We start from the raw sequence: 27992 nt of genomic DNA on the forward strand, positions 1-27992 counted from the left end.
TTTTTTTGTTTTAGATTTATTTTATTTATTTGAAAGGCAGAGTTACAGAGAGAGACAGAGTGAGAGAGATCTTTCATCTGCTGGTTTACTTCCCAGATGGCCATAACAGCTGGGGCTGGGCCAGGCTGAAGCCAGGAGTCGGGAGCTTTATCCAGGTTTCCCGCATGGGTGCAGGGGCCCAAGCACTCGGGCCATCTTCCACTGATTTCCCAGGCACATTAGCAGGAAGCTGGATAGGCAGTGGAGCAGATGGAACTTGAACCTGGTGTCCATATGGGATGCCAGCATCCCAGGCTGCGGCTTAACCTGCTGGGCCACAACGCTGGTCCCTCACAGCGTACTTTAGAGTAAAAAGCCCCAGAATTTGGAGACAAATAGATGGTTTCTTTCAAGAGCCCAACCAGATGAATTGTTTCATTCACTATCATTGAGACAGCCAACTTAAAATGAACTTTCTTACAGGTGGCTTCATTGGAGAAAAGCTCCAGACCAATTAATCTACTCTAAGGTAACAATAATAAGCACGCAGAACTTCCTGTGTACCACACAGTGCTCTCCTAGAGCGTATTCCTCAAGGATTCACTTAACCCTCAATAACTCTAACGGGGAGCTGCTCTGGTTACCCCATCTCACAGATGAAGAAACTGAGTGGCAGAGAGCTTGAAGAACTTGCTGCAGATCACACAGAGGGTGTCTGGCTGCAGACGATGGATCTGTAACCGCAGACTCTGCAACTTGGAGGCGCCTCTGCCACCTAACTGACCTCCTACTCAAAGCCGGGCCTCATCAAAGCAGCCCATTTTGCCGAGTGACAGCTCGGGAGCTTGCTTGTGCCTGTCACTCTATACGCGCTGTTGGTAAGACACAAACTTAGTCCTGGGGCACTGACATAAAACAGCCTGCAGGCTGGCACTCTCACCACACTCCCCTCCGTGGGAATCTGCTGCAAGCTGTGTACTGGTGTGGCCTGCACTGCAGAGCAGGTTCTTTCCCTGGGATTCGTTTCTCATCGGTTGGGAAGTTGTTCCTAGGAAGACGCGGAGTCCACAGGGACTTTTCTTAGGCTTCCGATAAAATATTTTCATTATGTGGATGTGGTCTTCCTGGTGCTTAGTAAAGCTTTGCTTATTTTGGGTGCTGGTGGAATTATATGTAGAGGGATTGCCATTCAAGGAAAGAAACAGTCATTAGTTCCTCCTAAGCCTGGATGTCTTTCTGTAATTGAGAACACAGCTTTCCCAAAATCATACACAGCTCCTTGGGGACAAGACTCTAAAGGAGACAGGATGCTCACAAGCATCCTTGGTCCAAAGGGGCCTTGGGCCTGGCCTCTTCCTGGGTTGCTTCTGAGTTGGCCACTGGAGCCACTCACAGTCCTCATCCTTGTTTCAGATCTCTCCCGGTCTCTGCACAGCTCAGGAGCAGAGCCCCAGTACTTCACTAGCCTACTGGTCTCATCAGTGTCATCACGGCTGACCTCACAGCCATCCTGCCCTTCATCCTGCCTGTGGCCTCTCCCTCCCCCACAAAATGCCCTGTGCAGGTTCCTTCCCGCCAGAAGCGCTGTTCTCTCTTCACCTGGTGAGCTCCATCTCATCCTTCAAGACGCTGGCAGGAGTCTTCATTTATTTATTTTCTTAAAGATGTATTTATCTGAAAGACAGAAACAGAGAAGAGAGAGATCTTCCATCCACTGGTTCACTCCACAAATGACTGCAAAGGCTGCTGCTGGTCTAGGCTGAGGCCAGGAGCCTGGGGCTCCATTCAGGCTTCCAACGTGGGTGGCAGGGACCCAGGCATTTTGGCCACCTTCTGTTGCTTTCCAAGACACATTAGCAAGGAACTAGATGGGAAGCAGAGCAGCCGGGACTTTACCAGCGCTCTGATGTGGGATGCCGGCATCTCAAGCGGTGGCGTCACCGGCTGCACCATGACGCCGGCCCCGGGAGTTTTCCTGTATAATGTTCCTCACCTGCCCCAGCAGGAGGGACCCACCCCAGCAAAGTGCCCCACGGTGCCACGGCTGTCCTCCGGGTGCTACACAGCCTTATTAGGCACAGGTTACTTGGTTGTGGGGGTCTTCCTCTCTAAACACAGGGATCAATCCCTAATTGTTGTCTTCCTTCTCCCTACTTGTAGCCTTTCCGTCCAGCACAAAGCCTGGTGGGCAGTGGCTGCGCTGTGCAGGCTACACTTTCTGAGCTTGGTCCCACCCACTATCTCAGCAAGATGGTCCTGACCACAGCCCTGGTCCTATGTTTGGGACTATGCGAACCTTGGCTCTTGTATGTCTGGATGCAGAGCCTAGAAGCCCCCACGTAGGGGGCTGTGATGCGGCTGTGACCTGTGATGACCTGAGTTGACCGGAGATGAGCCAGGATATCAGGCTCTGCTTTTAGGAATGTGAGCTCAGACACATGGGAAAAACTGGCAGAAGACAGGAAGGGTGTGGCAGGGTCACACAGAAGGGAGAGGAGTGAAAACTTAGGGCTGCCCGACCCTTAAAGAGCCCAGCGTGGCCCTGGCTCTCAGGAGGCCCTGCAGGTCTTGTCTCCGGGAGGCCCAGCTGGGCTGAATCCACTGCTCTCGGTTTCTGAGACCCAAGTGCCCTCCCTGGTAGCCAGCCTCAAGGAGGGTGCTGTCCTCATCTCCTTCTAGTCTCGCCCTTGTATACTCTGTCCACACTGAATAAGGCTGACTCCTATGACCAACGGGACACTGCAGAAGTGAAGGTGCGACTTCCATAAAACATCATTGCAGGCACTGCAGGTTCTGCCTTGCTGGCCTCTGGGGAGAGCCGGTCACCACACTGTGAGGACACTCAAGGAACCTCGTGGAGACATCCGAGTGGGGAAATGCGAAGGCCTCCCGCTGACCAGTGCAACTCAGCACGCACATGAGTGAACCGCCTGGGGGTGGGTCCTCCTGCCCCCACCAGCATGCTGCTGGCTGACACCTGGCTGACATCCCGACTGCGTGCGGCTCTGAAGTCAAAATGACTCAGCTGAGCCTCTCCCAAGCTGTGACCCGCAGAAACTGGTGAGATGACGAACATTTGCTGTTGTTCAATGCCAGCAAGTGTTGGGGGACACTGTGGTGCAGCAACAGATACTTATTTCTGTCTGTTTCTGTACAACAAATACTCCTTGTGTGAGCTGATGTGCAAATACAACCACGGGCCACGTGATGAGGTTTCTGTTCATGGTGAACCACAAACAGCAGCGGTCCGTGAGATTGCATTGCCTGAGGATGTGACAGCCGTCCCGATTTGTGTGCGTACTCTTGGGGGTGCTCACACAATGACAGAATCGCCTGACGACACATTTCTCAGAACACGGCCCTGCGGTTAAGCAGCCCACGGCTGTGCTCACTGTTCATTCACTGATGTCTCCCCTGGGGTTGGTGGGTTCCCAGCTACACCCTGTGGGCAGTTTGTGCCTTGGAATTAGCATCTGTTCTGCTGGAAGCATAGAAGAGGAAGAAATCTCTCTCTCTCTCTCTCTGTGTATAGGCCCGTGTTGTGGCACAGCAGTTTAAGCTACCAGTTGCAACACTGGCATCTCATACTAGCATGCCTGTTCAAGTCCCGACTGCTCCACTTCTGATCCAGCTTCCTGCTAATGCACCTAGGAAAGCGTCACAAGATGGCTCAAGTGCGTGAACTCCTGCCACCCACGTGGAGATCTGGGTTGAGTTCCTGACTTCTGGCTTTGGCCTGGCCTGGACCTAACTGTTGCGGCCATTTGGGGAGTGAACCAGTGGATGGAAGATCTTTCTTTCTCTCGCTCACTTTGCTCTCAAATAAATAAATAAATAAATGTTTTTTAAAGGATATATCTCAGGGTTGGTGCTGTGGTGAAGCAGGTAAAGCCATAGCCTGTGGCGCCGGCATACCATATGGGTACCAGTTTCAGTCTCAGATGATCTACTTCCAATCCAGCTCCCTGCTAATGTGCCTGAGAAATCAGTAGAAGATGGCCTGAGTGCTTGGAACCCTGCACCCACGTGGGAGACCTGGAAGAGGCTCCTGGCTTCCGATTGGCCCAGCTCCAGCCATTGCAGCCATTTGGGGAGTGAACCAGTGGATGGAAGACCTCTCTCTGTGTCTCTCCCCCTCTCTCTCTCTCTAACTCTGCCTTTCAAATAGATAAATAAATCTTAAACAATGATATATCTCAATGACACATCATATATTTTGGCTATGTTATTGCTTTAAAGGGTATTCATACATATCTCACTTGACCCTGTTAACAATGGACATTGTTATATAAGCTTACAGCTACAGATTAGCTGTACATTGAGAATGTTTGCATTAATGCATGGGTGAAGCACACTTCAGTCCTTTTACTCATACACACACACACACACATAGTTTCATTTGTTCAACACCAATAGTTCCTAACAGAAAGGAAACAGAAATTAATCTTGCCTTCGGGGAATTTACAATCTAGTAAGAGCATTAAAACTTGTATATCAATAACTGAAACACTGGCCGGCGCTGCGGCTCACTAGGCTAATCCTTCGCCTAGCGGCGCCGGCACACCGGGTTCTAGCCCTGGTTGGGGCGCCGGATTCTGTCCCGGTTGCCCCTCTTCCAGGCCAGCTCTCTGCCGTGGCCAGGGAGTGCAGTGGAGGATGGCCAAAGTGCTTGGGCCCTGCACCCCATGGGAGACCAGGAAAAGCACCTGGCTCCTGGCTCCTGCCATCGGATCAGCGCGGTGCGCCGGCCGCGGCGGCCATTGGAGGGTGAACCAACGGCAAAGGAAGACCTTTCTCTCTGTCTCTCTCTCTCACTGTCCATTCTGCCTGTCAAAAAATAAAAATAAAAAAAATAAATAAAATAACTGAAACACTGCTAAGAAGCATTTTTTGGGAATTTGCCCAAGGGAAATGAAATCAGCATATGAAATAACCCCCATTTTCATTGTAGCTTAATTCATAACAGCTAAGATATGGCATCAACCCAGATGTCCATCAGTTGATGACTGGATAAAGAAATTATGGGGTATATACATTATGGAATACTACTCAGCAGTAAAAAAAAAAAATGAAATCCTGTCCTTCGCAACAAAATGGATGCAACTGGAAATCATTATGCTTAGGGAAATAAGCTAGTCCCAAAAAGACAAATACTGTCTGTTTTCCCTGATCTGGGGTAACTAATAGAGTATCTACAATGTAGTATATAGGAGTGAAATTGATGTTTTGAGATTCAATGATTGTTTACAGCCCTTGCCTCTACTATTGAGGAACAGTGGGTTTTTCCTCATACTATTTTTCTAAGATTTTAAAAATTTATTTTAGAGGTAGAGTTATGTCAGAGAGAGAGAGAGAGAGAGAGAGACAGAAAGGTCTTCCATCTGCTAGTTCACTCCCCAAATGGCCACAATGGCAGGAGCTTCCCCGATCCAAAACCAGAAACCAGGAGCTTCTTTTGGGTCTCCCATGCAGGTACAGGAGTCCAAGCACTTGGGCCATCTTCTACTGCTTCCCCAGGCCATAGCAGAGAGTTGAATTGGAAAAGGAGCAGCTGGGACTAGTACGGCATCCATATGGGATGCAGGCGCCAAAGGCAGAGGATTAGCCTACTACACCAAAGCGCCAGCCTCATACTATTTCTTGAACTCTTTACTTATTGTAGGGTTAATCTTATTAGTATAAGGAAACTGAAAATAGAGCTTTGTAAAAATTAAGAGTGGGAATAGCTGAGGGAGGAGGATGGGAGTGCAGATGGGAGGGAGGGTATCACTATGTTCCTAAATTTGTATATATGAAATGCATGAAGTTTGTATAACTTAAATATAATTTTTAACTAAGATTTATTTATTTATTTGAAATGCAGAGTTACAGAGGGCAGAGGCAGAGCAAGAGAGAAAGAGAAGTCTTCCATCCATTGCTTCACTCCCCAGATGGCTGCAACAGCCAGAGATGCGCCTATCCAAAGCCAGGAGCTTCTTCTGGATCTCCCACATGGGTGCAGGGGCCAAAGGACTTAGGCCACCTTCTACCGCTTTCCCAGGCCATAGCAGAGACTGGATCGGAAGTGGAGCAGTTGGGTCTGGAACCAGTGTCCACTGGTGACACTGCAGGTGGTGGCTTTACCCTCTATGCCACAGTGCTGGTCCCCAAATATATTTTTTAAAAAGTGACTTTTCTGCTTTAAGCCAATATGTCTTGGGTGATTTTTAAAAAAATGTTTATTTATTTGAAAAGCCAAATAACACACAGAGAGAGGAAGAGATGCAGATAGAGAGATCAATTTTCCATGGACTAGTTTACCCCCCAAATGGCCTCAACAGCCAGGTCTGGTCCAGGCAGAAGCCAGGAGCCAGGAACTGCATCCTGGGCTGCCACATCAGGGGGCATAGGCCCAAGCACTTGAGTCATCTGCTGCTGCTTTTCCAGGCACAACAGCAGGAAGCTGGAGTGGAAGCAGAGTGGCCAGGATGCTGTCATCACAAGTGGTGGCTTAACCTGCTGTGCCACAACACTTGCCCACTAGGTAGGAACTTCTAGAACTGTAACACCTGGGACTAAGCTCTAGCCACAACGGCTTAGGCTGGGTCAGGCCAAAGCCAGGCAATAGGAGCTTTTTCCAGGTCTCCCTTGTGGGTGGCAGGGGCCCAGGCACTTGGGCCATGATCCATTGCCTTCATAGGCCATTAGCAGAGAGCTGGATGAGAAATGGAACAGCCAGGACATGAACCAGTGCCCACATGGGATGCCGGCATCGTAATCAGCAGCTTTACTGGCTATGATGCCAGCCCCTTAAATGGATGATCTTCCCTGCTGGAATATAATATCCGTGAAGGCAGGGATTTGTCCTTAATTCCAACACACAGAACTGCACTTGGAACATTTTATTATACTGGGCACACACAGTAAATAATTCTTTGGTGAATCTCACTGAATCCTCACAAAAGTTTTAGGTGTGGGTCCTAGAATCAACTTCCTGGATTGGGACCCTGGCTCCATTACTGGCTAGGAAGTGACCATGGAGAAGTTACTAAGTGTGTCTGTGACTCAGTTTCTTTAAATGAATGAAAGTCTGGCTAGAGGCCAGCGCTGTGGCATAGCGGGTAAAGCCACTGCCTGCAGTGCCAACATCCCTTATGGACACCTGTTCAAATCCTAGCTACTCTACTTCCAATCCAGCTCCTTGCTAATGCACCTGGGAAAGCAGCGAAAGATGGCCCAAGTTCTTGGGCCCCTCACCCATGTGGGAGATCCAGAAGCAGCTCCTGGCTCCTGGCTTCCACCTGGCCTCAGTCCTGTCTGTTGCAGCCATCTGGGGAGTGAACCAGCTGATGGAAGGTCTCCCTCTCACTCTGCCTCTCAATCCCTCTCTATAATGCTGCCTTTCAAATAAATAAGTGAATCTTAGTAAATACATCTTTAAAAAGAAACGGGGACCTGGAGACATTCGTTGAACCACACTTGGGCTTTTAACTGTATCCATCTACAGTTTCCAAAAAAGGTGGCAAAGGAAGGCAGACCAAGATGCGTCAGAGTTGTGCTGTTATAAAGGGAAGATAAGGCAGTCAGTCCACCTCTGGCCATGATGGTCAAGTTTATGGATGACCCCTTGAATGCAGTCTATTCTAAACCAAGGTCAGCTGGATTCTAGCCACAGTCTGCCCTTTTTTTTTTTTTTTTAAGATTTATTTATTTATTTATTTATGTGAAAGGCATTGTTACAGAGACACAGATTTGAGAGAGAGGTCTTCCATTCGCTGGTTCACTCTCCAAGTGGCTGCAATGGTTGGAGCTGGGCCAATCCAAAGCCAGGAGCCAGGAGCTTTTTCCGGGTCTCCCACATGGGTGCAGGGGCCCAAGGACTTGGGCCATCTTCTACTGCTTTTCCAGGCTGTAGCAGAGAGCTGGATCAGAAGTGGCGTAGCCAGGACTTGAACCAGCGCCCGTATGGGATGCCAGCTCTGCAGGTGGCGACTTTACCCGCTATGCCACAGCGCCGACCCCCACAATCTGCTTTCACTCCTTCCCCTCTCAGATGGTTAATGGTCTCTGGTACAGTGGCACCACTGGGGTGGAGAGACGGACTTGCTACTGACGCTGCCATTTTTGTCCCCCTTGCCAGGCAGCTTATAGCATGATTTAGAGACGCCAAGGATAGTAGGGTTACGACTCATGCTGTCTGCTGATGTAAACTCTATTTGGATACGATAATGTTTTTAAATAACCTCAAATACAATTATCACCCCAAGGATGGGGCTGGGTGAATGACTACAGAAATATCATTCGGATAGTTCATTAACTAATTACAGAGCGCCACAAACAGAGCCTACTGCAAGGCAGGGGCTGGGGGATGACTCACAGGGCTGAGCTCAGCGGCCAGAGGGTGTTCCTTCTCCCTCTGGCACCAGCATCCCAAGGTGGCGCCTTTTACTGGCAGCTCTCTGCCCTCCCTTGCTGTCTCCCTAGCTACCATGGGAGGCGCTACAGAAAGCCTAGAAATACCTCCAAGCCACGGTCACCGGGCTTTGAAGAACTCAATTCCTCTCCCTCTTTGCTCACTACATTCCTAACTGAAGGCAGAATTCCAGAGAGGCTGGCCAGGGCAAGCAGGTGGCTGGTCACTCACTCACTTAGGGAATCTGTTGAGTTTGCTGTCTTCGGGGGTTGGGCACTGCATGAAGAAGTGTTTCCTAGGGATAGGAGGGCCTGGCTGCCCTGCTGCCTGGAGCCCCTGCCAGGGGAGCCTTGGTTCCCACCACACTGGCTACCAGAGTGGCCACCCCCAGCTGGGCTGGCTGCCTTGCCACCAGATGAGGATTTAAAAATCTGTTCATAGTTGTAAAAGTGTCTGCAAAGCACGTAGGAACCCTGCTACTTTGGAAAGTCACTCTTTGAAGCTTAGCGTCATCGACTGCAACTGGAGTGGGTAATAGCTCTGTCTACTTCAAAAAGCCAGTGCTGTAGCACAGAGGGTTGAGCCGCCACCTGAAATCATGGCATCCCATAGGAGCATCAATTCGGGTCCCTGCTGCTCCACTTCTGGTCCAGCTCCCTGCTAATGTGTCTGGGAAAGCAGCAGGAGATGGCCCAGGTGCTTGGGCCCCTGCCACCCATGTGGGAGACCCACATAGAGTTCCAGGCTCCTGGTTTCAGCCTGGCACAGCCCCGGCCATTGCAGCCATGTGGGGAGTAAACCAGCAGATGGAAGATCCCTGTCTCTCCCTCTCACTGTCAGTCTGCCTTCAAATAAATAAATCATGTTTTAAGTTATTGAATCAAATCATTTGCGAGAACATAAGGTTTTGTGAATAACACTGGACAAGAAGCCAGGTCTCAGTGAATGTGCAGGCCACTGTGCTTGTTGATCGACTCCATGCACCGCTCACACGTGACCTCTGGAGGAGAGGAGATCCAGCCCTCTGATCCTCTCCTCCTGGTGTGCACCTCTGTCAGCACTGGGCCCTTGTGGCCATTTGGCCAGCCTTGTGATGGCCCCAAAGACTGACTACTCAGACTTCCTCTTCCCAAGTTCTTAAACTAATGACAGCCACCCACTACCTCCTGCCCAGCACAGGTCTCCCAACAGCCCTGGCTTAGGATTGGCAGGCTCTCTCCCACCTTGTTTTGAAAAAAGTATGCTTTAAGGGACACATAATAAGAGAATTAATGGTCTCTTTGTAACTCTGCCTTTCAAATAAATAAATAAATAATTTTTAAAATGAAATTCCAGGAGAGAAGAATATTTTTAAATGTTATGGCATAGCAGGTTAAGCTGCTGCTTGCAATGCTGGCAGCCCAAATCGGAGCACTGGTTTGAGTCCCAGCTGTATGTGTTGTGTGTGTGTGTGTGTGTGTGTGTGTGTGTGTGTTTTTTTTTTTTTTGACAGAATGGATAGTGAGAGAGAGACAGAGAGAAAGGTCTTCCTTTTTGCATTGGTTCACCCTCCAGTGGCCACCGCGGCTGGCGCATCGCGCTAATCCGAAGCCAGGAGCCAGGTGCTTCTCCTGGTTTCACATGCGGGTGCAGGGCCCAAGCACTTGGGCCATCCTCCACCGCACTCCCGGGCCAAAGCAGAGAGCTGGACTGGAAGAGGGGCAACCGGGACAGAATCCGGCACCTCGACCAGGACTAAAACCCCGGGTTCCGGCGCTGCAGGCGGAGGATTAGCCTAGTGAGCCACGGCACCGGCCTCCCAGCTCTTCTGTTTTCAAACCAGCTCCCTGCTAATGTGCTCAGGAAAGCTGAGGAGGATGGCCCAAGGATTTGGGTCCCGGACAACCATATAGGAGACTTGAATGGAGTTCCTGGCTCCTGGCTTCGACCTGGCCCAGACTTTGCTGTTGCAGTTTTTTGGGGAGTGAATCAGCAAATGGAAGATTTCCCTCTCTGTGTGTGTATCATTCTGCCTTCACATACAATAAGTGAATAGATAAATCTCTCTTTAAAAGCTTATGAAAATGATATTAAAAGATAAATTTAAGGGTGTGAGTTTAGCCTAGCACTTAAGAAACTGGTTAAGACATCTGTGCCCATATCAGAGTGCCTGGGCTCAATATTTGGCTCCTGCTCCTTTCCCCAGCTTCCTTTTACTGCAGATGCTAGTAGACAGCAGGGATGGCCCAGCTGAGTCTCCACTGCGCATGTAGGCGCTCTGGATGGAGTTCCTACCTTCTCACTTCAGCCTAGCCCAGCCTGGACTGTGAGAGCATTCGGGGAGTGAACCGGTGGATGGAGCTCTCTGTCTCTCTACCTCTTAAATAAACATCTCTAAAAAAATTTTTAAAGATATTTATTTTCATGAAAAATGTGAAATCCGTTCTTATGAGAGTCCTTCAAAAAGTTCATGAAAAATGAGTATTATGAAAAATCAATGTATGTATTTCAAATTTTTTGCATCAAAATCAATAGCTTTTTATTACATTTTTCATGAAGTTTTGGGGCTTTGTTTTTTAAGATCTACTTTATTTACTTGAAAGAGTCACAGAGAGAGAGGGAGACACAGAGAAAGAGATCCATCCATTCATTCACACCCCAGACAGCTGCAATGGCTGGGGTTGGCTCAGGCTAAAGCCTCAAGCCTGGAACTCCATCTGGGTCTCTCACATAAGAAAGTGGAGCAGCACTGTGGCATAGTGGGTGGAGCCACTGCCTGCAGTGCTGCCATCCCATATGGACACTAGTTTGAGACCCGGCTGCTCCACTTCTGATCCAGCTCTCTGCTATGGCCTGAGAAAGCAGTGGAAGATGGCCCAAGTCTTTGGGTCCCTGCACCCACATGGGAGACTTGGGAGAAGCTCCAGCCCCCTGGCTTTGGATTGGCCCAGCTCCAGCTGTTAGCCATTTGGAGAGTGAAACAGGAATGGAAGACGTCTGTCTCTCTCTCTCTCTGCCTCTCTGTAACTCTGCATTTCAAATAAGTAAATAAATCATAAAAAAGAAAGAAAGAAAGAAAGTGGAGCAGCCAGGACTTGAGCCAGTGGTTCGACATGGGATGCTAGTGTTGTAGGTGGCAGTTTAACCTGCTATGCCACAACGCCCACCCACCCCTGCATGAACTTTTTGAAGTACCCTCTTATGATGTGTGTGTTTTTATGATAGATGTAATGCAAATTCATTCACCTGGACCACGTGGGACACTGGGTTGGGTTATTCTGCTTCTGGCCTAGTTCCCCTTGCTCTCAGGGTTGTTGTGGAGGTGACAGGGAGCCGGAGGAAAAGCGCTAGGTCACTCCCTGGCGGGGACAAGCCTGGCACAGGTCAGTGAGCACCGCGATAGCCATCCAGCTTCCAGCGATGACTTCGGGTCTCTTTCCAGAAATATTCTCTGCTCCAGCACAACACATTTACACACGTATGCACACAGGGAGATGCGACACTGATCGCTCTGCAACTTGCTGTTTTCACCTAAGTCTGATCTGGGCACCTCCCCACATTAATTCATATTTATTCCCCCACATTCTTTTTAAATGACTGGGCGGTATTCCATTGAATGTATTTGAAAATGCATGCAAACAACGATTTGGATAATTTAAACACATTTTAAACATTCATAAATCTTATGAACTTGATCCACATTATATACAAACAGGGCTTGTCAGGAGACAAACTCTAAGTTCAATCAAGAGGGAGGGGCCGGTGCTGTGGCGTGGCGGGTAAAGATACTGCCTGCAGTGCCAGGATCCCACATGGGTGCCAGTTCAAGTCCTTGCTGCTTCACTTCCGATCCAGCTCTCTGCTATGGCCTGGGAAAGCAGTAGAAGATGGCCCAAGTCCTTGGGCCCCTGCACCTGCATGGGAAGACCCAAAAGAAGCTCCAGGTTCCTGGCTTTGGATTGGCCCAGCTCTGGACACTGCGGCCATTTGGGGCACGAATCAGCTGATGGAAGACCTCTCTCTCTCTCTCTCTCTGCCTCTGCCTTTCAAATAAATAAAATAAATCTTAAAAAAAAAAAAGCGCTATGGACCGGAATTAGACGTTCCTAATGTTAAAAACAGTGTGACTTACTATACTTCTTCTAGATTGATTTGGAACAGAATGGAATGTTAAGGGAGAAGTAATAGTTGTTTGCTGAAGCTTTTGACTATAATGTAAGAGGACCTGTGGGTTTATTATTATCGTTTCCATTTGGCTTCCTGGCATCTCAAATGCAATCAGGGTCCTGCTATTCAGGGGTGTTTTGAAACGTGCCAAGTCTTCACTGAAGTGGAAGTGCCTGAAACCAGAGTTAAAACCAGAAGCAGCAGGGAGTCAACTTTATGGAGGTAAAGGTTGCTAGCTTTGCATTTCAATTCTGTTCCGGCTCCAGTGGCAGAAACTCTGACAGCAGACTAGCCGGTTGGGAGCCCAGCTGGATGGGCTCAGAGGCGTGGTTCTGGTGAGCCCACTGAATTCCCTTGGGAGTTCAGAGACGTGCCGCACCGAGGGGTCCAGGGGCCTCCATCAGTTTGCAGTGGTTTGCCTTCCACTTTATAATCATTGAGCCTGCTGAATGGAGCTAGAGGTAACAAGGGATGAGAGAATGAGAGGTGGTCCCTGCGCTGGTGGAGCTAGGCTTCTGGTGGGAGGCACTGAGAGAAACAAGCAACATCGACAGGGCTTCCTGTCAGCCCCAGGAAGGGACTAAACAGAGTGACGAAACCGAGGTCACCGGGGCACCCATCTGCCATAGGACGGTAGGGAGGGGCCCTGGGAGGAGCTGAGGAAGGCGACTGCAGGCAAAATGAAGAACAAAGTCACAGGCCTGGGCAGGGCAAGAGCTTGGTGCAGCTGCTGAACTGAGAGCCCACGGGACTGGGGCTCAGTGAGGAAGGGAGGGGGGAGAAACTCAGCCCATAGGTGACGTATCCTGCAGGACTGCATTCAAAGTGCTGGTTGGGGGGCGGGGGGAGACTGAGCAGTCTCTTCAGAGCACCCAACAGCGGTGTGGAGAAAGCGCTGAAACAAGGGAGACCAGTGGCATTTTGCCTAGGGGAATCAGAAATGCACCGCTCCTATCTTTGGCCCCACTTCCACTTAGACCTGGTTTCCGAGCAGATGCAGGAGAAAAGAATGACAGAGCAGGTAAACCAAAGGCCAACGAGTCACTAACTGCTCCCTCCAAATCCCACTGCGGGGAGATGGGTAACCTGGACCGCACCAGTGGCGCCTTGTTTGCCGAAGTTGTTGGCTGTGAGGCCTGTGGACAGATTCCAAGACCTAGTGTTTATCTCCCTAGGCTCAGACATGCGTTTCTGATTTGGCCCCTGTGAGAGGGGCGGAAATGTCCATTTCACGCAGACCCAGCAACGTACCCAGAGACAAGAGCAAGAGAGCGCCGAGGGCCAGCTGCTGAGTGGGTGCGGTTCTCAGGAGGGGCGGAGAGGCCAGGTGGTTGGTGTCCCCAGGAAGGGAGCAGTGCTGTGTGTGCTGAGTTCACAAGGAGAGCCGCACCCAGACCCCAGGTCCCCGTTCTCAATAACCGTGCACTGGCAGTGCGGCCGCTCCAGAGAAGCTCCTCTTAATCTTGGGGTGGATTTGGGTGAGGGGTGGGTGGAGGACGGGAGGGGACCCTCATCAGACCCTTCTGGAGGACAACCTACTCCAACAGGACAGCTCCACTTCAGTATTCCAGAATTCGAGTTGGCACAGCTCCGGGGGCTCAGTACATGGTACTTTGCTTCCTTTCCATTCCTCTCAAGGGGCCTCCTGTCTCCCAGGATGAGGCACATACCCCACCCTTCCCACCACAAACCCTGCGTGGCCCTCAGTCCCGCTGGGTCAGCCAGAGGGTGGCCGGCTCCTTAGGGACAGAGCTCCCTCTGCTGGCTCAGGAGCTGGGTGTTGAACACAGCCCTGCCTATGGTGAGGTCAACCTTGAACGGTTGTCATCAGGCTCATCTACAACCATCTGCATAACCTGTAGGTCAGTCATGTCCATCCAAAGCCTGGCAAGTGCTTGGAGCCAGCTGGGGCCCTCGTACTTCTTATCTCTCTGAGCCTCTGTTCTGTTGTCCTTGAAGTGAATGTTTACAATGTGGTGTCAATCAGGGGTCGGCAAAGAAAACAGAAATCACACCAGTTGACTTAGCAGAGAGAACATGGGGGGGCAATTGTTAAACACATGTCTGAGGACTGAAAAATCATGATGGGTCCATGGGGGTGACAGGTAACCACTGCAGGTGGTGGCTACCATCCCTGTGGTGTAGGGAGGAGGTTGGGCTGATCACAAGTGCTTCAGCCATCCGTGTAGCAACGTAACTGCTGTGCAGCAAATCACCCCAAGTCTTAGTCGGGGCAGGCTCATCTGGGCTCTTTCTTACTGCTCTCTGCAGCTGCAACCTCGGCTGGCTGCTAGGGGTGGCCTGGCCACTCTATTTCTGTTTTCTCCCCAAGGAAGTTCAACAGGGCTTCTACACAAAGTGGCAGCACAAGTCCTAGTGCCTTATGAAGCCTCTCTCTGCTGCTTGTTTACTGATGTCCCATTGGCCAAAGGAGGTTGCTCAGCCAAGCCAGACAGAGAAAGAGAGACAGACAGACAGACAGACAGACACCGAGAGACAGAGATCTCCCATTCGTGGGTTCACGCTCCACAAGCCTGCAAGCCAGGGCTGGACCAGGCTGAAGCCAGGAACTGGGAACTCAATCCGCGTCTTCCACATAGGTGGCGGGAACCCAGCCGCTGCTGCCTCCTAGGGTGCACATTAGCGGAAGCTGGATTTGGGAGCAGAGCTGGACTCAAACCCAGGTGCTCTGCTATGTGACGCCCGTGCCCAAGGTGGTGTCGTAACCTCAGGGCTAAGCACCCATCCCAGGAACCTCTTAGCATGCATCTTGAGTCTCTGGACACAACGCCCTTAACTGTCCTAGAAACCTGCAAAGGGGCAGGGTGAAAGGGGTGCAAGGTCCTGGGCGGCAGCTTGAACAGTGCACAAGTCCTGCCCCCCACTGGCCTCCTGACTCCATCGTGAAAAGCTCTTTCAGCGTTTCTCTCGGCATGATTTTTCTTTTATTTTCACACAGTATGGAGTGGCGGGAGCTGAGACAAAAGCTGAAAACCCCACAAGGTTGTTGTGAGACTGGTATTGTTTGCACAGTTCTTAGCCCAGGTAAAATGTCCCATAAAGAAAGGATCGTTGCTTTTCTTACTACCGAAAAGCCAACTTGTGTAATCTTCCTTAAGCACCATCTTACTGAGCCCCAACTCTACCACGTACTGTGCAGTGGGATAGAATTTGGAGATTATTGAGGTATTTTCTTATTGCCGTATAACCCACACCTATAAAGACATTTATTGTCTCAGTGGGAATATCAGGGGAGAGGCCTGTCATAAAAGTTCGCAGAGGGACTGGCATTGTGGCATAGCAGGTTAAACTGCCACCTTTGATGCCAGGTTCCCATATGGCCGCTGGTTCCAGGCCCAGCTGCTCCACTTCAGATCCAGCTCCTTGCTACTGTACCTGGGAAAGCAGCAGAAGATGGCCCAAGTACTTGGGCACCTGCACCCATGGGAGACTCGGAAAAAGCTACTGGCTCCTGGCTTTGGCCTGGCCCAGCCCCGGCTATTTTGGTCATTTGGGGAGTGAACCAGCAGATAGAAGATCTCTCTCTGTAACTCTTTCAAATAAATAAATAAATATTTAAAAAAAGACCTAACCCTAACCCTAACCCTAACCCTAACCCTAACCGACGCCCATATAGGATGCTGGCGCTTCAGGCCAGGGTGTTAACGCACTGCACCACAACGCTGGCCCAGACAGCCGACGTTCTGAGTCAAGACAGGGAGCATCTGACAGAATTTCAAGGGAGATAAAGAGCCCAGGAGGACTATTCCAAGTTCAAGTGTGGAGCTCAGCAAATGGAAAGGTCAAGGCCAGGGACTAATTTGTATATGACAAGGACGTTTGTGCCATTACCTGCACCAGCCCAGGGCATCCCATTGAATTTTTACACTGAGCTTGTGCTGAAATAATAAAAATGACTGAATATGGAGGGAGCAAAAAGGAAAAAACAAAACAAAACAAACACTGGGCTGCTGAACAGGCCCAGCTGGGATCAGAACCTGTTGCATCTGTAATGCTGCCAACTGGCAAGATCATTCTGTCTTTCACTGGTCCTTAATAGCCAGTGTCTGTGTGTGTGTGTGTGTGTGTGTGAGGGGGTGCAGGAGGGGAACCCAAAGGATTTTCAGGGAGAGAGAAAGGGTGAGATTAAGGTGGCCAGAGAGTGTTGTTAAGTGCTGACGGCTATGCCTAGGAGACCCTGAGAGGGGCTGAAGGACAGAAATGTGTGATTTTCTAAGCGGCTCCGATACCGCAGCCTCTGCCGACAGGAGGGGTGGGGTCACTGTGCTCGGCATCTCCAACGCCTGCACATTCACACAAGTCAGTCTCAACTTTAGATCTGCCTCATTTATGGCTGCTTCTTTTTTCTTTTTCTTTTCCTTTTTTTGGAAGATTTATTTATTTATGTGAAAGGCAGAGTTACAGAGACAGATGGAGAAATATAGAGTTCTTCCATCTGCTGGTTCACTTCCCAAATGGCTCTAACAGCCAGGGCTGGCCAGGCCGAAACCAGGAGCCTAGAACTCCATCTGGGTCTCCCATATGGATGGTAGGGGCCCAACCACTTGGGTCATCTCCCGCTGCTTTCCCAGGTGCATCAGCAGGGAGATGGATTGGAAGTGGAGCAGCCAGGACTTGAACCAGTGTACATATGGGATGCTTTAACCCACTATGCCATGAAGCCAGCCTTTTGCTTTTTTTTTTTTTTTCAAAAGGGATCACATATTTATTACTGAACCAGCCCACTGGTCACAGCCCTAATCAAACATGTCCAGCTGTCCAGATGATGGTGACATCTTCAACTTGATGTGGTGATAGTGACGTTGTGACATTGAGACAGAAGAAATGAGCACGCCATTCAAGTGCAATTCCTTATAGACCCAGCTTGGTTCTTCTCCAATGTCTCCTCTTGGAGTTATACCTGATTTTATTACCAGTTTTCATCCGAATCCATTGCGGAATGGGGCGGTTTTGTTTTTGTTTTTTGGCCAGGAACCTTTTGATTCTGAAGGTCTTGTGAGAAGACATGGCGAGGAAGAATCAGGGACACCCACCACGATGGCGGAGGAAAGGAGAAAGCTGCCTTTTGCTTCTTAAACTTTTATCTCAGAATGATTTTAGGTTTGCAGAATGTGTTAATTCTCCTTTATTTATTTGAGAGGGAGAGAGCTCTCATCTATCAGCCCACCCCTCAAATGCCTGCAACAGTCAGGGTTGGGACATGCAGCAGCTGAGAGCTGGGAATTCCATTCAGGTTTCCCACGTAGGTGGCAGGGACCCTGTTACGTGAGCCATCATTGCTGCCTTCTGGAGTGCTGGAAGCTGGAACCAGGAGCCAGAGTCAGGACTGAGTCCAGCACTGCCCTGTGGGATGTGGCATCCCAACCAGCGTCGTCACTGCTGGAGCAAAACCTGCCCTTTGTGTTCCAGCTGCCTGGCTTTTGGACGAGAGGGCACTTCCAGGACTGGGCTCAGCTCTGGTGCAGTCCAGCTTTTCTTTTCTTTTTGATGCCTTTCTTTTAGGTTAATTTTAATGTTTATCAGATCTTTATATACAACTTAGAGAATGAAACTGACCTATAGTGTTAGAATACCAGGAATTTCTCTCCTGGAATTTCTTCCCTAAAGTCATCCACTCTAAACTCTGAACTGAATTACTGATTTATTTTCACTCTATTAAGGAGAGAGAGCGAGAGAGAGAGAGAGCGAGCATACATGCTCATCTGCCAATTCATTCTCCAAATGCCTGGAAGCTGGGAACTGGGGACTCGACCCAGGTCTCCCGTGTGGGTGGCAGGGACCCAAATACCTGAGCCATCACCACTGCCTCCCAAGGTCTGCATCAGTAGGAACCTGGAGTCAAAAGTGGAGCCAGGTGTAGAACCCAGGCACTCTGATATGCAACATGGGAGTCTGAACCAGTCTGAACCAGTATCTTCAAGCTCCCAGTTCAGCATCTTGTGCATCTTGCAGTGGAGGGTGGACCCTCAAGGACTTGGGCAGCCTTGCCCCTACGGCTTCGCAGGTCACAGATCACACAGCTACTCTTAGCTTGGTTTGGCATGCTACCTGCAGCTTTCCCTGATGAGCGCTGCGTCTTTCTGGGGTGCCTGCTGCAGCTCCACCCCCACCACGCCCCCAGGCATCCCTTCATCACAGGCTGTCTCCAGCAATTCTGACCCTGGGGCAACCTTCTGCCTGGCCTTCCAGGCTTCCCTTTGAAATCGCAGTGGAAGCCATCATGACCCCAATGCTCTTGCATTCTGTGCACCAGCAGACTCAGCGCCAGCACTGTGGGAGCCCTCCGCCAGCTGAAAGCAGAGTCGAATCTGAAGGTGGCTCTGGGTGTCCAGAGAGCTCCCTGGGCTCAGTCCCTGGAACTGGCTTTGTCCTGGACGGCTTCTGACGGATGCGTGACCTCCATCAGGGCCTCTTTCTCACTGTCTTGCCCATTAACTCATGGCTCTCTTTTTATCTGCACTAATCTCTCCAGCAAGTGGTTGCCCAGCCGCACCTCACCCTTTTTCTTCACTCTGCCATGGCCTGGCTGCAAATTGCCCAAATCTTTCTATTCTGTTTACTTTTGCTGCTGAGTCTCTCTGTAATCTGACTCAGTGTCCAATGACATGCCTGCGACAGCCCAAGCGCTTTGCTGTTCTCCCACCAGATAAATTAGCCCATCGTGCTTAAGTTAGGCCTTCCATGAACTGTAGGACATGGACACAATGTGGTCAGTTTCTTTGCAACAGTGTAACAAGGACTGCCTTCACTCTAATCTCCAGTGGGATTCTCACTTCCATCTGAGACTACTTCCCTAGGCTTCTTCTGAGTCTTCCCTGGAATCGCCCTTAATTCTGGAACCAGCTCTGGTCCCTGGTGCTGTGACAGGCTGGGCAATTTGTAAAAAGAAGCTGAAAGTCCAAGCAGCATGGTGCCAGCCCTGGTGAGAGGCCCTCGTGGCTGTCACGTGGCGGATGGTGTCACGGTGACAGCACGTGCATGAGGGAGATCACACAGTAGGACTGGAAGCTGCAGCACCGCTGGGGTCCCTTGAGATCTGTTCATCCCTTCCAAGGCATGTCCCTGTGACCTGACACCCTCCCAGTGGGTCCCGCCGTGTAAAGATCAGACCATCTCTCTGTTTTTTTTTTTTTTTTTTTTTTTTTTTTTTTTAATGATTAGTTAGAAAGGGAGAGCAACTGAGAATGAGACAGGGAGAGACAGAGTTCTTCCATCCACTGGTTCACTCCCCAAATGGCCACTACAGCTAGGTCTGGGACAGGCTGAAAGTACAGCCCAGTACTCCATCCTGGTCTCCCACATGGGTGGCAGGGGCCCAGGCACTTGGGCCATCTTCTGCTGCTTTCCCAGGTGCATTAGCAGGAAGCTGGATTGGAAGAAGAGCAGACAGGACTCCATCTGGCACTCAGAAATGGGAAGGCTTACCCAGTTGCCACAAAGGTCACCCCCCACCACCTCTTAACCTAACACAACAGACTAGTCTTCCAACACAAGGAACTTGGGGAGATACACTTAAACCATACCCAAACCATAATAATCAGGGTTCCCACAGCTACTAACGTGGACTCCATTCATTTGCTATAGTGGCTCACATACCTCAGGGAAACACATTTACTGTTTTTTTTTTTTTTTTCACTTTTATTTATTTATTTTAAATTAATCTTTCTTTCCTTTATTTTTTAAAAAGATTTACTTATTTGAAAGGCAGAGTTACAGAGAGAGGGAGGGAGAGATATCTTCTATCTGCTGGTTCACTTTCCAAATGTCCACAATAGCCAGGGCTGGGCCAGGCTGAAGCCAGGGGCCAGTAGCTTCTTCTGGCTCTCCCACATGGGTGCTGGGGCCCAAGCAGTTGTGCCATCCTCTGCTGCTTTCCCAGGCACATTAGCAGGGAGCTGGATCAGAAGTGGAGCAGCTGGATCCATACGGGATGGTGGTGTCATGGAGGAGGCTTAACCTGCTCCACCACAATGCTGGCCTCTATACTGTTTTTTTAAATAAAGAATGTTACAAGGGGCCAGCACTGTGGCGTAGCGGGTAGAACTGCTGCCTGCAGTGCTGCCTCCCATATGGGTGCCGGTTTGAGTCCTGGCTGCTCTTCTGATTCAGCTCTCTGCTCTGGCCTGGCAAAGCAGTGCAAGACGGCCCAAGTTCAAGACACAGGTGAGGACGTGAATAGGGTGAGAAGGGGGAAAGGGTGTAGGGCGTCCATGGCCTCTTGGGGCGTGCTGCCCTCCAGGAACCCCACAGGCTCCGCCCTCTGGAAGCTCTCCCAAACTGTCCTCTGTCCTTTGGGCTTTTATGGGGGCTTTGTTAGGTAAGCAAAACTGATTCAGTCATCAACCACTGGTGATCAACTTAACCTTCAGCCACCTCCTCTACCTGGAGTTTGGGGGTCTGGTGGCTGCAAACCTGCACCTCTAACCGTGCCTGTCTCCTGTGACCGGTCCCCATCTTGAAGCCACCCAGGAGCTCCCAGCCAGCTAACCATGCTAACAACTTCTGTTCAAAGATACTCAGAGAACCAGTTACAAACTGGGTAGAGATATGTGAAGTCCATGACCATTAGCATCAATTCCTACAAATCAACAAGAGAAGAATTTACAAACATAACCTAATACAAAAATAGCCAAAGGAGATCAGCCAGCATTTTTCAGAAACAACATATATGGCTGATTAAACATAAAGAAATGTTCAGTCTCATTCATTAGGTAAATATCAATTAAGATCATACTAAGTTAACGCTTTCATAAAAATGTAAAAAGTCTAACAGGGCCGGCACCGTGGCTCACTAGGCTAATCTTCCACCTTGTGGTGCCGGCACACCGGGTTCTAGTCCCGGTCGGGGCACCGGATTCTGTCCCGGTTGCCCCTCTTCCAGGCCAGCTCTCTGCTGTGGCCAGGGAGTGCAGTGGAGGATGGCCCAAGTACTTGGGCCCTGCACCCCGTGGGAGACCAGGATAAGTACCTGGCTCCTGCCATCGGATCAGCCCGGTGCACTGGCCGCAGTGCGCCGGCCGTTGGAGGGTGAACCAACGGCAAAAGGAAGACCTTTCTCTCTGTCTCTCTCTCTCACTGTCCACTCTGCCTCTCAAAAAGAAAAAAAAAAGTCTAACGGGGCAGGTTTTTGGTGCAGTGGTTGGGATACTGTTTGGGATGCCCATATCCTATACTGGAGTGCCTGGGTTCAAGTCTCAGCTCTGCTTCCAATTCCAGCTTCCTGCTAACGTGCACCCTAGGAGGCAGCAGGTGATGGCTTATACGCTGGGTCCCTGACACCCATGTGGGAGACCCAGATGGTGTTCTTAGCTCCTGGCTTTGGTCTGGCCCAGGCCTGGCTGTTGTGGGCATTTGGAGAGAGAACCACTAGTAGATGTTAAGGTCTCTGTCTTTCCAATAAGTAAAACAGTTCTCAGATTTAAAAAAAAATGCTTTAAAGAAAAAGTCGGACAAACACATGTGCTGCGGAGGATGTGGGTTCTCTCTTAGGAAGCCCATCCAAGGCTGATTAGAGTGCAAATCTGCACATCTGTTTCGGGGAAAAAAGAAGTCTGGAATTACACACTAAAACTGAATGTTCATATACCTCACAGCCTGACAACTTCACATCTAGATATAGACCCAGATAGACCCAAACAAAACGAAACCAAGTTCGGACACACCCCCAGCAGGAGGAATGTGTAAGAATGCTCATAGTACTGCTATTCAGAGCAGTGAAAAGCTGGAAGCAATGCAAATGGTCATCATGAGAAACCAACAGACTGTATATTCTCATGTAACAGTGAAAACGAATCAGCCAAAATCCTCAAAGTATGGTTGAATGTTACTTCTGTTACAGTCCGAGGGGGAAAAAAGCCCCACAGATTACCAAGGAATAACTTTTGTCTTTGTGATATTTGAAAGTCAGAGTTACAGAGAGAGAGAGGAGAGGGAGAGGGAGAGGGGGAGGGGGAGGGGGAGGGGGAGGGAGAGGGAGAGGGAGAGGGAGAGGGAGAGGGAGAGGGAGAGGGAGAGGGAGAGGGAGAGGGAGAGGGAGAGGGAGAGGGAGAGGGAGAGGGAGAAAGAGATCTTCCATCTGCTGGTTCACCCCCCAAATGGCCGCAAGGCTGGAGCTGTGCCGATCCGAAGCCAGGAGCCAAGAGCTTCTTTCTGGGTCTCCCACGTGGGTGCAGGGGCCCAAGCACTTGGGCCATCTTCTGCTGCTTTCCCAGGCCATAGCAGAGAGCTGGAATGGAAGTGGAGCAGCCGGGTCTCGAACCGGCACCCATATGGGTTGCCAGCGCTTCAGGCCAGGGCGTTAACCCACTGTGCCACAGTGCCGGCCCCAGTCTTTGTGATACTTCTATCATTTTATTTGAAAGGCAGAGAGATAGAGAATGATCTTTCATCTGCTGGTTCACTCCCTAAATGCCCAGAACAGCCAAGGTTGGGCCAGGCTAAATCCAGGAGCCTGGAGCTCAATCTGTGTCTCCCACATGGATGGCAGGGACCTAGCTATTTAAGCCATCACCTGTGGCCTCCTAGGGTGCACATTAGCAGGAAGCCAAACTGGAGCGGAGTAGCTGGGACTCTAACCATACACTCCGATAAATGATATGGGCATCCTGAGGGGTGTCTTAACCACTATACCAAACACCCACCCCTATTTTTTTTAAAGAGCAATTTTAGGTTTATGAGAAAATTTTCCAGAAGGTGCAGTTTCCACTGTGGACAAGTAAAATATCCCACACCAAAATATGTTGAATTAGCTACTCAGAGGGACTGCAGACACAGGAATGGATCTCTTGTAAAAAGAAGTGGACATCTGTCTACATTAGCCAGATGAACCGCATAGACAGAGGCTTTCCTTCTTGGACTTCCCTGTCTGCCTAGGAAAGATTGCTCTCCAGTCAGAAGAGACCGGGACTCTAACACCTGGCCCAGGCAGAGGTCACCGCAGGTGGCCTTCTGAGGCCCACCTGGGAGGCTATCTGTGTAAGGATGGGCTTTGCCCACAGTGCATTCTCCACCCCCCAAAACTGGCATCACCACATTCCTGCGGGGAGTCCCAGGTCTCCACGCCATTTTAGCTTCAACTATCTGGCTCCTCCTTTGAACTGGTACTCTGTACATCTCTGGTGCTTGTGCACATGAATACATTTGGTATGTTTTTCTCTAACCTGCCTCGTGTGTGTGTGTGTGTGGGGTGCTGGCTGGGACACTTTACGATGGGCTGGAAAGGGATCCCCCCTTTCCCCCTCTACACCATAAACTCTTTCATCTCCCAGGAACACAATGTCTCTTGTTACTGCCATTTTACCTTAGAACATGAACCAGAATCGACATGTTACCTGAAGCCTAGGTGTATATTAGGAGCCGCTGGATGTTACTCAGTTCTATGGGTTTTGACAAATGCCTAATGTCATAAATCTACTGTTACAGTATCCTGCAGAAGCGTTTCACTGCCCTCAACATGCCCTGTGCTCTAGCCCTCCACCCCTCCAGCCTCCCCAAGTCTCAGTCTTTTTACTGTCAAAGTTTTGTCAGAGTTGAGACTGGCCTCTCACTTACACGTGTTTACTTGAGGTTCACGTCTTTCTGTAGCTTGATAGCCCATTTCTGTTTGTTGCTGAATGATATTCCTCTGCACAGATCTACCATGTACACTTTCTCCAGGACATGTTGGTTACGTCCGGTTTGGGGCAGTTATGCAGCACTGTAAGCCGGCTTTGGAAGGGAAGTGAGTCCTCACCAGCCTCACAAGGGACCTTCAAAAGTTCAGGGAAAAGACTACACCTGGATGTCAAACATTTTTTGTACCAAAATAAACCAACCTTTTAATTTCATTTTCCACAAATGTCTTCTTTCCACAAACACAGTATATGAGGCTCTGCAACAACCAAACTCTCTTCCAAAACGGCTGCACCATTTTACACACCCAGCAGCATGCAGGAGCGCTCCTGAGGCTTTGCCCCTTACCAGCACTTGCTACTGTGTCTTGGCTTTCAGTCACTCTTGTAGTTGTAGTGGGCATACTACTTACGTTAAAAAAGCAACCCAAATATACATGTATCTACACACATACTCTTTAGGACTACATATTTGTAGCTTAAAAGTTCATAGAAGTGGCCGGCGCCGTGGCTCAGTAGGCTAATCCTCCGCCTTGCGGCGCCGGCACACCGGGTTCTAGTCCTGGTCGGGGCACCGGATTCTGTCCCGGTTGCCCCTCTTCCAGGCCAGCTCTCTGCTGTTGCCTGGGAGTGCAGTGGAGGATGGCCCAAGCCTGCACCCCATGGGAGACCAGGATAAGTACCTGGCTCCTGCCATTGGATCAGCGGGGTGAGCCGGCTACGGCGGCCATTGGAGGGTGAACCAATGGCAAAGGAAGACCTTTCTCTCTGTCTCTCTCTCTCACTGTCCACTCTGCCTGTCAAAAAAAAAAAAAAAAAAAAAAAAAGTTCATAGAAGTAAGACAAGAAACACAAGGGTGGGGCAGCATTTTGTTGCAGCCGTTAAGTACAACACCAGCATCCCACAGCAGAGGGCCTGGTTTGGGTCCCAGCTGCTCTGCTTCTGACCCTGGGAGGCAGCAGGTAATGGCTCAAGCAGCCCACAGCCTGCTCCAGCCCTGGCTGTTGTGGGCATCTGGGGGATGAACCAGCAAGACAGATCTCTGTTTCTCTACCTTTTCAATACAATAACAATAATTTTTTTAAAGATTTATTTTTATTTATTCAAAAGAGTTACAGAGGTACAGCCAGAGAGAGGGGGGTCGAGAGAGAGAGAGAGAGAGAGAGGTCTTCCATCTGCTGGTTCACTGCCCAAATGACCAGAATGGCTGGAGCTGAGCCAATCCAAAGCCAGCAGGCAGGAGCCTCCTCCAGGTCTCCCACGCAGGTGCAGGGACCCAAGGACATGCGGCCATCTTCTACTGCTTTCCCAGGCTATAGCAGAGAGCTGGATTGAAGTGGAGTAGCCGGGCCTCAAAGCAGCGCCCATATGCGATGCAGGTACTGCAGGCCAGGGCTCTTACCTGTTGTGCCACAGCGCTGACCCCACAATAATTTTTTTTTTTTTTTGACAGGCAGAGTGGACAGTGAGAGAGAGAGACAGAGAGAAAGGTCTTCCTTCGCCGTTGGTTCACCCTCCAATGGCCGCCACGGCCGGCGCGCCGCGCTGATCCGAAGCCAGGAGCCAGGTACTTCTCCTGGTCTCCCATGGGGTGCAGGGCCCAAGCACCTGGGCCATCCTCCACTGCACTCCCTGGCCACAGCAGAGAGCTGGCCTGGAAGAGGGGCAACCGGGACAGAATCCGGCTCCCTGACCAGGACTAGAACCCGGTGTGCCGGCGCCGCAAGGCGGAGGATTAGCCTAGTGAGCCGCGGTGCCGGCTCGCCACAATAAATTTTTAAGTTAAGAAACACAAGGATACTTCAAAAAGTTCGAGGAAAATGGAAATGAAACATAAATTTATCTGGGTGCCAGACAATTTTGAAATCCACATAGGTTCCCCTAAGATGCACCCCCAGGAACATCTGTGAAGCCCCCACCACCACCCAGAGGGAAGACAGGAAGCAGGCAGGTGGCCGCCCCAGGTGAGGGGAGGCAGGGGATGAAGTGGCAGCTGCAGGAGGCACAGGGTGAACTGCTGACACTGCAACTTCTTTAGGGTGGTGGGTGTGCAGCTATCACATTATTAAAGGTGACTAAGCTAACAGGCGTGAGGGGAGTGCACTGGACAATGGCCTGCCAAGGGTGACTGTGGGCGAAGCCTCCAGACTCCAATGTCTGCTGGGGAAAAGGGACTTTGTAAATGTGATTAGGGTCCCGATGTGGGCAGGTTGTCCTGGCCCAAAATGACCACAAAGGGTCATTGTAAGAGAAAAGGGGAGGCAGCAAGCTCAGAGTCAGAGCAGGGGGCAGAGTTAGGAGAAGGATGCGCTGTGCTGTCTCTGAAGAAGAAGGGGCCCTGAGCAAGCAAGCAGGCAGCTGCAGAGGCTGGAGAGGCGAGAACCACCCCACAACACCCGATCTCAGCGCAGCAAAGCTGACCACCAGGACGATAAACCAATAAGTGAATGTTTAATTTTGTTTTTGAGAGGCAGAGAGACGCAGACAGGTACAGGCAGACCAGGGTCCACTTGCTAGCCCACTTCCCCAAAGGCCCTGAACTCAATCCAGGTCTACAACGCGGGTAGCAGGGATCCAACCACTTTAGTCACCTGCTACCTTCCAGGGTCCGCAGTAGCAGGAAGCTGGAATGAGCACTGGTCAGGATTTGACCTGAGGCATCAACACAGGGGTTGTGGGAACCCCGCCAGGAGACACCGGCCAGGCCAAATTCCTGCCCCAAGTCGTGCTGTTCTAAGCCTCTGAAGTTTGCAGTGGCAACGGGAGCCTACTACAGTGAGCCAGGCACCGATCAATACACTGGATTAAGATTAATCCAGTCCTACAGCAAGGTCTCTAAGGCGCACGACCCCTCGGCATGCTACAGACCCTTGACAACACGGTTCCAGCAGGCGTGCGGCACCCTACTCTGCAGGGCTGTCAACCCCTCTGCCGCCGAGTCACGCGTTTTGGCCTCTGGGCCCTTTTTGCTGTCTCCACTGACTCTGAAGGGGCTCAGCTCCTTTGTCACGGGCCCCGCCAAGTCTCCCAGGCTGACATCCCGTCCGCAGAACCCTTTGCTGAATGGCTGACCCTGCCTGCGAGGTTAGGATTCGGTGCAGGAGGTCCCCTGTGCGTGTTTGCAGAATCAACGCTTAAGGCACGGTCCATCGGGCAGTAGACTGGGAGGTCTTCCCTCGCCTCCACCCTTCGCTAAGCGGCAAGAGCTGGTAGGAGCCGGCAACCTCCTCCTGTGGGTGCTTAGAGGGGCGAGCAGCGCACCGGGGACCGAGCGTGTGCCTGAGTGTGCGGGTATGTGCGTGTGCGTGCAGGCTCCACAGGCTGCAGAGCCCGCGCCTCTTTCGCTGTCCACACGAGGGCTGTCGGTGAGCACCCTGCACCTGTGCCCATCTCGCTCCACGAATTCAGGACGGGGGCGGCGGACAAGTCACTGTAACGGAGGACCGCTCGTCTTACCCCCTGGATCCGCTGAGACCGTGGATCGCGAAACCTCAAGCAATGTGCCCGCAGGCCACCTGGGCGAGGAGACGCGCCCCGGTGCAAGCCCGAGGTCCGGCCCAGGCGCTCCACATCCCCGCCAGGCCAGCCTCTCTCCAGCCGGTAGCGCGAGGCGGCGGTTGGCGACCGCGGCCCGGCCGTTCAGAGGAGCAGCGGCGAGCAAGCAAGAACAGCTGGCTCGGACACCACGCGGAGCCGGAGCGCAGCCTGAGCCGCAGTTGAAGAAACCGCTCCCGGACTGGACGGAGGCGGAGCAGAAACTCAGGCGGAGCCAACAGAAGAGCATTAACCATGCCTGGCGCCCTTCTGGGACAGCCCCCTCGCGCGCGGCACTCTGGGACTTGTA

At 50.9% G+C, this 27992-nt stretch overlaps 1 protein-coding gene and 1 long non-coding RNA gene across 2 annotated transcripts; both read right to left on the reverse strand.

Moving 5' to 3' along the window:
• On the reverse strand, positions 1-27739 carry LOC127484255 (uncharacterized). Its single transcript, XR_007911148.2, has 2 exons — positions 27605-27739; positions 1-1653 (listed from the first exon to the last, which is right to left on the reverse strand). It is a non-coding gene; the product is annotated as an uncharacterized lncRNA (long non-coding RNA).
• On the reverse strand, positions 17335-17590 carry LOC108177428 (large ribosomal subunit protein eL39). The gene has a single exon (XM_051854673.2). It carries the CDS (start codon positions 17543-17545, stop codon positions 17390-17392), a length of 156 nt encoding a protein of 51 aa, XP_051710633.2. The 5' UTR covers positions 17546-17590; the 3' UTR covers positions 17335-17389.
• Positions 27740-27992: the final 253 nt, after the last annotated feature.

This window comes from Oryctolagus cuniculus, chromosome 15 (genome assembly GCF_964237555.1).
Source record: "Oryctolagus cuniculus chromosome 15, mOryCun1.1, whole genome shotgun sequence".
In the NCBI taxonomy this organism is placed as follows: Eukaryota; Metazoa; Chordata; class Mammalia; order Lagomorpha; family Leporidae; genus Oryctolagus; species Oryctolagus cuniculus.